A 10,006-nucleotide genomic window follows, 5' to 3' on the forward strand; every position below is an offset into this window, starting at 1 on the left:
TTTGAAAAACCTCATCAGATCTGAGCTGTAACGTGCTGGTCAAGGAGATAGGTTAAGGTTAATGTCACACTGTGGAACATTCCAGGCAAATAATATTCCATAGAGGCAAGAAAATGGCAGGTCCTCCACCAGCAAAGTTCCACAGTGCACCTTTAGTGTAAGTACTTTACTGACACCATAAGGGTTTGTGCAGAAGGGCAGTTGACGGCAGCTGTTGCTCATCGTCATTAACCTTTCATTACTTTGATCACAAAATATTTCAGAAATGACATTTGTTACAATTAAAGCAACAAAAAAGAAGCAGTTAAGAATTTATCAGGACTTTATTTTTGGAAAATCTGTTCATTTCTTTGCAGCCTCCTTCTGAAGCTTCTTCACTTCATGCTTGATAATCTTGTTCCTCTGTAAAAAAGATTAGAAACGCGACACACGTGAGTTTAAGTCTCAATACTGTGATCAAACATGCAATAACTGAAACAGTAAAAACATTTAACACTTGATAAAGCTCTTAATAAAAACATAACTCACCATTCTCTTGGCCTTCATGACCTTGTAGCGGTCGAAGTCCGTCATTTTGGCCCTCTGCAAACAAATACAGGACATTACAGAAGATTGGTTTTGTTTCAAGTGTCCAGACCCACAATTCCTCTGAGCGACTAGTGCCATCTACAGGGCAACACCTGAAGTGCACCTGTGCGCCATCTGCAACCTGAGGCCTGCTTTTTGATGCAGTGTATAAATTAAATATTTTTAAGAGAAAGATACTCAAGTTTGTCTCCCTGTGATAATAATTAAACAATCGTCTCTTTTCGAAATCATTGAAAAGGGTTTTAAGGAGTTCTACGCATTCACTCCAGACAAGTGACTGTTTATTATGAACAATTAACAGTTGAATACGTCCTGTCAAAGACTCATATCTGAGCAAGTTAAATGCCTTAAACAGCAGCTTAATTTGTGTGGCTCTACAAACAAACTTGCTTTAGGGAAACTAGTAAAATGAAAGTTGCAGAAATTTGGTTTTAACAGTAGACAAATCAAAAACACAAACAGTTTTAAGTGACAGTGACAGACTTAAGTCACAATGTCCTAACCACTAAGTCTAAGTGATAAGTCAGTTATAAAAAATAGTTGCAGCACTAATGAAATTGTCACTGATGTGTTTGAGAATCTAAAAAAGGTCCAAGTGGTGGAACGTAACAAAATAAAATTCTGTACTTAAATTTTAAACTGGATACTTTTTACTTTACAATTTGAGCAAACAAACATATACAAATAAAAACAAGGGAAAAGAGCTTCACTTGAAGATTTAGACCAACATACGAGTGAAATACTTTTTACTCTTCAAATACATTTATAAACCAGTATTTCACTTAAGCAAAAGTATCAACTAAAAACATCTACTTGAGTACTTCTCGCTCCGGTATCTGTACTTTTATTTAACAAAACTGCATACTTCTTCCACCACTGCTATGGTCCAATAACAATAATCAAAACAACAATTACCTCAACAGTCGCATAGTCACATTTATTTCAGTTGTTGCCGTGGTAACCATGACACTTTTTTCAAACTCACCTTCTGTTTTGCCTCGATCTTCTTGGCCCAGCTGGTTTCTGACCACTTCTCGTTGATCTGGGCCTTCTCCCAGGCTCTCCTGACAAACTTCTGTCGAGCACTGGAAAATATTGAACATTTGTTGACAAAGATCTCGACTTCAACAGAGCAACACAATCCCAGCATGCACCTCCAAACCCCAGACTGCCAGTGGAGCAGCGGAGAATTCCCATAGAAATGAACAGTGTCCCGTAATTAAACTTTGAGAGTTTCCGAGATTGTGGATTATTGTTGTGCACCAGGATGTTCACATTATCAAGGGTAGTAGAAAAAGTGAGCCTTGTATCGGATTTACAAAGCACCAGATCGACGAGAGAAGCGGATTTCTGCAGCTAAACAGGCTAGCAGCTAATCCAACCCTACTTTAATTAAGACATGAATGTATTTTTACAATGTTGTTGTATTTGAATGAGTCAACCACTGCCTCATAACAATTCAAAAGTAAGTTTGCGTATGGTCGATTCGCTGAGAGAATAGTTCAAAGAGAAACAGGCTAAACACCTGCACATTAACTAGAGCACAGCGTTTTTGCCATTTCATCAATTTCAATTAAAATTATTTACACTGTCAGCATCTCCAGGGACATTTTGTGATACTATAGGAAGATGAAAAGTGAACCGAATGTCCAGATATTGCCGAGTTAAGGCAAAATCTACACATTCTGTACTCTTTAAAATCACACCATGCCACGCAAGAGTCCCTAATGTTTAATCTGATTAGTTTTAAGATTATTTAATGAGAAAAAAACTCCGAAAGAGACTCTGGGCCATTAATTTTATAGATCCATGAGTCATTACTGCCAATACTGTCCACATCAAATTAGTCACACTGGCCAGACGACACAAAATGATGCTTGGACTTTTGTTAAATACATTTATCCACAGACTTACCTGTGGGGGACTTTGATCACATAGTTTGTGAGCTGCATGCACTTGAAGGGCATGGCTTGCCTCTTCACACCTGTGCAAGGTCCATCTACAAGAGCCTGGAGAGCAGAAATTATACATTAAAAAAAAAAACAAAGTCAAAGATGTGTTTTTACTATAGTACCCAAATGTTACCTACCCTGTTCTGGTCGATGACATCTACAATGGCCACCAGTTTGCCAGCATGGGGTCCAAAGGAGACGTAAGCAACGCGGCCAATCTCAACAAAGCGGGTGAACACCTGAGAATGAAAAATATGACTTTTAAAAACGACATGTTAGTGCCAAAATGCATCTCGCACTCTGAGGACTTCAGGACTTCATTAAACCAGGATTAAACCAGGACCTAAAAGATAAAAGAGTCTTCCTGAAGAGGTGAGACAGGCCTCTACTTTGAAAATGTTTAAATCCAGGCTCAAAATAATTATTTTTAGCTGTGCATATGCCAGAAAGGTTTTTATTCTGCACTTTTCTCCTTTAATGTTAATCCAATGATGATTATTTGTTGCATTGCGATTTTAATGTTTCTTAATCTTTATTATTCTGTAAACCACTTTTAATTACCTTGTGTACGTGTTGTGCTATACAAATAAACTCGCCTAAAACGACATATATTAAACATTTAGAGTCCACTGGTTAAATAACGCTTTTCTACACGCCGAGAGTTACAGTGTCAGGCCATAGAGATAGCCACAGCTGCCCTGGGGTAACCTAATAGAAGCGAGGCTGCCAATATGCACCATCACTCACACAGAACATTAATATAGACAATGTGGATGAAGTGTCTTGCCCGTGAACACACCAACAGCATGCACAGACCGGACTAAGCCCCCGCACCTGCGCTCAGAGCTCATTAAACTACACTGTCGCTACTCAAAAGAAAAGAAAAATACACATAGCAGTTATTTAGACTCAATAAGCAATATCTGTTAGCTATTTCGTTCATTTTGACACGTGAAACGCCCGGGCTGCTCACGCGGAGCCGGACCACGTTGTACGTAAGAACGACTCCACAAAAACGCAACAAAACGCGTAATTAAACCAACACAAACACCTCGCATGAACCTTCACTGTGAACATAAGTCTTTTAAGAACCCGACCACCAAACATGTGTAGCATTAAAGAGCATATTTAAAGTAAAAACTGTATAATATTGTGAACACTCTGATGGCGGACTCACCATGATGGCTGTCCGGGAGCAGAAAGGACGTGACAGCTTCCGGTCTGCGCAGATACCACATCCGGTTTGAACTACGCATGCGCAAGCGTCTGAAACTTTGAAGTTTTTTTTATTCGATGTTTAAAGATATTAAATATAAACGAACATGCGCGTTTTTCAACAATTGTAACTGGGAAAATCTTCATCTTAACGACTCAAAAATAAGAGTAAGTACTAAGAGACTTAATGTTTTAGTGTTTTAAGTCTACCGGTTCACGAAGATTAAAATCCAGATTTCTTCGACACCACAAAACAAATATTTGAGGGCTGAGAGGTTTGTTTTTATGTTTTGTAAGGAAATTCCGAGTTATATAAGACTGTTGTTTAATTGTTTAAATATGATCTGATTTTCTCTTGTTTGCAGGTACCAGCTCCTTACCACCAGGGGGCAGGACTGTGTGGGGAAGAGCAGCCCAATTAGAATCATATTCATATAGAACAGGCTGCAGAGATGAAAGGTTGGTTAATTGGCTATGAATGAGCAAATAAAGTGCTTAAATTGCTCATACAGTTAAAATAAGTGTATGAGCATAAAACACATTCAAATTATAAACCCCTCATCACACCTGCACACTATAAAATCACACCTGCACACTATAAAATCACACCTACACACTATAAAATCACACCTACGCACTATGATATCACACCTGCACACTATAAAATCACACCTGCACACTATAAAATCACACCTGCACACTATAAAATCACACCTGCACTATAAAATCACACCTGCACACTATAAAATCACACCTGCACACTATAAAATCACACCTGCACACTATAAAATCACACCTACGCACTATGATATCACACCTACACTATAAAATCACACCTGCACACTATAAAATCACACCTGCACACTATAATATCACACCTCTACACTATAATATCACACCTACACACATCATTACAGCCGTGAAAAAAACAAGCCTCTCTCAGACTTTAATTTTAAGACGTCCGCACAACTGTTTTTCGGTTGTGCAAATTAAAACCTTTGGAAATTAAACTTAAAGTATTTAAGGAAGTCGGTGGTTTACTTCCACAAAGTAACGGGACATTAATCAAATGTATTTTGAGTTGCGACGTCACAGCTCCATTGTCTCAGTTTCCTGAGGCCCTTTCTGTAAAAACATGTTTGTTTCTCCATATTTGCTCTCCCAACTTTCTATCGCTGAAGGAAATCCTGCGTGACGTCACACTGGCTCTTAGTGACATCCAGGAAACAGAGAGATCATTTTTCATTTTACTTATATAATGTGGAGAGATTTGCATCCACATTCTCATGACAAATGTCTTCAAACTGGGCCACTGAAAGTCTGCAGATGTAGATATTAAAGGTATTTTATTAGATCCATGGTAGATATACACTGCACTCAAACGCTGTAGAAAAAGTCTGTTTTTGCAGTAAGAAAACAAAGCTATGGTTTAAATTTGCTCATTTTGTGCACAGCCTTCAGTGTTGGTTATTATTGTTTAGGGATGCACCGATCCAGCTGCTTCAGTTCTGATACTGATCGTTTTGAAGGATCTCTATTCTTCACTGTGATTCTCCTCGAGGTTTCTCTTTTTCCCACTGTTTTCTTTTTTCTTTTTCCTTGCCGAGAAGAAGGGTCTAAGGACAGGGGGCGCTCTACTCTGGGACACTTCTCCATTTGCTTGTTCTCTCTTGATTAATTTTCTTGCCTGTTTCTGTTTCATTGTTGATTTTCTAACTTTCTCTTGGTTAAATTAATTCTCACGTTCAGCCCTGAGAGGCGACCGCTGTTCTGATTTTGGGCTTGACAAAAATAAATCGAGTTGAACCGATATTGCTACTTTGACTAATACTCAACATGAACCGATATCAGTGACGAGACAGAAAATAATTGAACTTATTTCCTTCAAACACAGTTGACTTATTACACAGAGATCAAATTGTGTTATGCAACTGTTTTTTATGTCGCAAGTAACGACTGAACAGCTTTATGTGGATAAAAGTTCAAACATTATGAGACGTTCTACGCTAAAATCAACCTGTAAATCCTGTAATTACATCCAATTAAAGCCAAAAAACGGGATATCGGTTTAACTGTCATAAATGAACAATACCCAATCCAGCTACTTTTCATACAGTGCATCCGTAGTATTATAGGGGAACACATTTTTATATATTTTTTATCCAAATCTGTCCTATTACAAAGAGCAGCTCCTTCATCTAATTGCACAGCTGATGTCAAACCTCTTTACATGTCACATACCGTCTGTTCACCTCTGAGAATTGGGCTTGTTTGGATGTAAACAAACCTAATTCTTGGAAGAGAGAAAGTTCTTTGTATATAGAAACATTGCAACGATTGTGTTCTATCATTTGTCAGACCACACTCAAATAGGCCTGTGCTCCCTTTACACTCCCACAGTTATTAACAATAGCTCTGTCAATGAATGCACAAGTGAGATGTTGTTGTTTTGTCTGTGTATTTTCACAATCCCGGGTTCCAGACAGTGTCACGCTGAGCCGCGAGGGTCAGAGGGATGTCGGTGAGACTGTGCCAGCGGAGAACTTCCTCACAACGCGCCGCTCCATGGTTCTTCATCGCCGACAACCAGACGAGCGCGGCCTTTGTGCTCCGCTTCCCCAAAGACGAGAAACAAACACAACGCTCCAGGTTTGACAACATTCTACTGTGATCATAACAGTGACCTTTAGTGCAAGAGCCTTAAGGGCGAGAAAGGAGACGTAAAAAAAGGACACGTCAGGGTTTCATTTGCTAACTCTTAACTTTGCTAACTGAAAATATGGTTACAGTAAACATAAAAAAAAAAGTTCTAGCGCTAAAACTATGGCTCATTTTTGTATACCACATGTGAACTATATGCCCAAAGACATAGATAAGACGACATTCTCTGGGGATGTTGTGCTAACTGTAGGCACTGCTCTGTCTGAAGTTCTGTTAGTCAAGTTAGACTTTAACCTGAGCTTTGTTTAAACACAATCTGACCATTAAGAACTGAGCTGGAACCGCAACAGATGAGCTGATTTGTGTTGTTAAACAAGTCTCTCTCACAAAACATTACAGTCACAAGCTAGTTAGCATTAGCATTAGCATTAGCCAACAGTTTTTCCATTAGCTGCTCTCATCGTTTTGTTAAAAATCCTGAAAATGTGCTGTTTAAATCCATTTTGTATTCTATTTTTTAAGTTTTTAGACTTAAGACTTTCTTGGTAGTTACTGCTAATATGTGCATTTTATCTCCATGGTAACTGATGAACTTTCCACCATAGAAACACATGCAGAACAGCCCCAACGTGATAGAGTAAAGGGCCCATATTACACTATTCTCTGTTCTACGTTCTAATGTTGTTTCCTCATCACAAACAGACCTGGAGTTGTGTTTTTTTTGTTTCATTCACACATGTTTAACACACAAACCTGCAGATTTAAGCTGGATTCTTCTCTCAAACTGAAAACACTCTGTTCCACCTTGTGATGTCATCATGTGGCGATACAGGAAGTGCTCCACTGTGTCTTTAAACTCCACTCCAGATGATTTCAGCCCTGTAATTGCCAGTCTTTACTGAACAAAAGATAAAACGCAGCTGTTAACTTAAAAACTACCACTTTATGACATCACAAGGTGGAATAGAGCCTTTTGAGCTTTGGAGATTTGAAGATTACTGTATTTCCTGACAATACGTTGCTCTGGAGTATAAGTCGCACCAGCCAAAAAATGCATAATAATGAAGAAAAAAACATATATAAGTCACATTTTTGGGGGAAATTGATTTTACAAAACCAAGAACAGACATTTTATCTTTAAAGGAAGTTATAATAAAAACAATAAAATGTGGACCAACAGGCTGAATATCAGTACATCACGCTAACATAACACATTTATATTTATTCAGCTCCATGAAGCACAGACAGAACTGAACACGTGTCTGGTTTGTTCACGTAAGATATTAACAGTTAATCAGATCTCACTCCAAATCACTAAATCCGTTGAATTCTTCGTCCTCGGTGTCGCTTCTGAACAACTCCACCCACTCCGGACGTAGATGAAGCGCTGCGTCGCGTTGTAGATACTGCTCTAGAGCGCCCTCGTGTGGTCAGTGTGACAATAACGAAGATGTGACATTATAAACAGTATTTTAATAATTTTACATATAAGTCGCGTCTGAGTATAAGTCGCACCACCGGACAAACTGAAAAAAGTGACATTTATCGTCCAGAAAATACGGCACACACATACAGAATTACTTGAACATGTGCAAATGAAACAAAACACAACTCCATGTATGTTTTTTGAGGAGAAACAAACATTATAACATGACTTAACACCTTTAAAATCAAGTTCCCGAGGCCCGAGGAGTGAAAAAAGTTTGATTTCTGCTGAATAAATATGACGCTGTTTCCATACACAGCCTTATTGTTGTGATTAGCAGATCTGACAGAGTCCTGAGTGTGTGCTGTGCGTAGATGAAGGCTGTACACGGACTTTACGGCGTTTCAAGCACAAATACAGGCTTGGCTTTGGACCTGATCTGATTACATTCCCTCTCCTTTATTTTCAGACTTAATACTCCCCTTATTAAACTACCACCGGAGCCAGAGCCAATAAAAAGCAGCTCAGAGCTCAAGAACACGGCTTAATATCTGATTCCGATTTGACTTTCCCTCGTACTTGAAATGAATAACGCACTGGCAGGAAACTGTGTGTGCTGTGAGTTATTCCACAGATATGTATGAATGTTGTTTTTTGAGTTTTTTTGAGTTTACAGATGCTAAAACAGAGGTGGAAAAAGGACAGATGCTGGAGAAACAAAAAAAAATCTGTTTAAAAGTGTACTTAAAGAGTAAAAAAGTCAAAGTATTTCACGCAGATTTTGAGTCTTATAAAGCTTCCGGCTCCATCGACTCTGGCTCCAATTCACTTTCTATTGAAAAACTGTGGCCCCCGCTGAAAAACTGTGGCTCAGACTCGTCATTTTGGTCTTAAATGTTCATATTAACCCGCTCTACATGATCCTGGTGTTTTTATTTCGCTATTGTGTCTGTAAATCAAGATAAGAACATTAATAACAGACAAATCAGCACTGTTACACCAGCAGTGTGAGCAGGAAGGGGCATTGTTTTCCCCGTCCTCGCTCCTGATTGGTTCTCTGGTTGCTATGATACTCGTGGTGGGAATTCCAAATATGGGACTTGGCTCCAAATTCTCAGCTGTACCTGCTCCGGCCTCGATGAGCTTCATTTGGAGCCGAACGCTGTGGTGACGTCGCTCACTCAGTCACTTCTTTACACCGACTGTGGACACAACTGAGAAAACACGACTTGAGTTTGTTTTACATCAGGAACATTCAGCGTCACCATCACGTTTGACTTTTCATTTTTACATTAGGTCCTTTGTGTTCTCTGCATTTGACTCTTCTTCTTCTTCTCCTCACTCTTCTCCTCCTCCCCCCTCCTACTCCTCCACATCCTCCTCTTCCTCCTCGCTCTTTTTCTCCTCTTCCTTCTCTCCACTTCCTCCTACTTCTCCTCCTTGGTCTTCTCCTCCTCCTCCTCCTCCTCCTCCTCCTCAGTCTTCTTCTCCTCTTCACTCTTCTTCTTCTCCTCCTCCTCCTCCTCCTCTCTTTCCTGTTAGCGTAACATGTTTTCTCTTCATTGATTGGGCTTGAATGTTCCTCCAACTCCTCTTCTCCTCCTCCACCTCCTCCTCTTCCTCAACGCTCTTCTCCTCCTCGCTCTCCCCCTTGCACTTCTTCTCCTCCTCCTCCTCTCTTTCCTGTTACCATAACATGTTTTCTCTTCATTGATTGGACGTGGCTGTTCTTGGCCTTGTTTCTATTGGCTGTGGTCCAGGATTTTTGAAGCCGTGGAGCAGAGATAAGCCAATCAGAGTGACACGCTCACCCAGGGGTTATCTGTCTGCTGTTTACCAAACTGTTACACACTTTACTGTAGTGTGTGAGTGTGTGTGAGTGTGAGTGTGTGTGAGTGTGTGTGTGAGTGTGTGTGTGTTACCAAACTGTTCCACACTTTACTGTTCTGTTCTGTGGAGCGGTGTGTGCGTTGGCTGGCTAACAAACTGGTTCTTGGTCAGGTCTAAACAGTACTTTTCACTGCTCAAACAAGTTCACTGGAATTGCACAAGAAAAATAACACACTCTGTTTAGTTTCTCTGTGTGGTTTTAAACTTACAGGTCAGATCTGTGTAGTGGCGAGCCTGCTCACTGTATCACTGTGATTTTCAGCTATAAAAACAG

At 39.7% G+C, this 10,006-nt stretch overlaps 1 protein-coding gene across 1 annotated transcript; it reads right to left on the reverse strand.

The window, feature by feature from the left end:
- Positions 1 to 304: 304 nt before the first annotated feature.
- rpl14 (ribosomal protein L14) lies at positions 305 to 3,777 on the reverse strand. Its single transcript, XM_033975090.2, has 6 exons — positions 3,718 to 3,777; positions 2,678 to 2,779; positions 2,503 to 2,597; positions 1,574 to 1,673; positions 529 to 582; positions 305 to 402 (listed from the first exon to the last, which is right to left on the reverse strand). The coding sequence occupies exons 1-6, from the start codon at positions 3,718 to 3,720 to the stop codon at positions 343 to 345; spliced, it is 414 nt and encodes a 137-aa protein (XP_033830981.1). The 5' UTR covers positions 3,721 to 3,777; the 3' UTR covers positions 305 to 342.
- Between the last annotated feature and the right edge of the window lie 6,229 nt (positions 3,778 to 10,006).

Source organism: Periophthalmus magnuspinnatus, chromosome 11 (assembly GCF_009829125.3).
Source record: "Periophthalmus magnuspinnatus isolate fPerMag1 chromosome 11, fPerMag1.2.pri, whole genome shotgun sequence".
Lineage (NCBI taxonomy): Eukaryota > Metazoa > Chordata > Actinopteri > Gobiiformes > Gobiidae > Periophthalmus > Periophthalmus magnuspinnatus.

Bases quoted from the DNA above. Each gene is read 5' to 3' on its own strand.
- rpl14 (XM_033975090.2), bottom strand. The intron at 2,598-2,677 runs GTAGGTAACATT...TCTGCTCTCCAG, and splicing joins ATGTCATCGACCAGAACAGG to GCTCTTGTAGATGGACCTTG. The intron at 583-1,573 runs GTGAGTTTGAAA...ATTTGTTTGCAG, and splicing joins AGATCGAGGCAAAACAGAAG to AGGGCCAAAATGACGGACTT.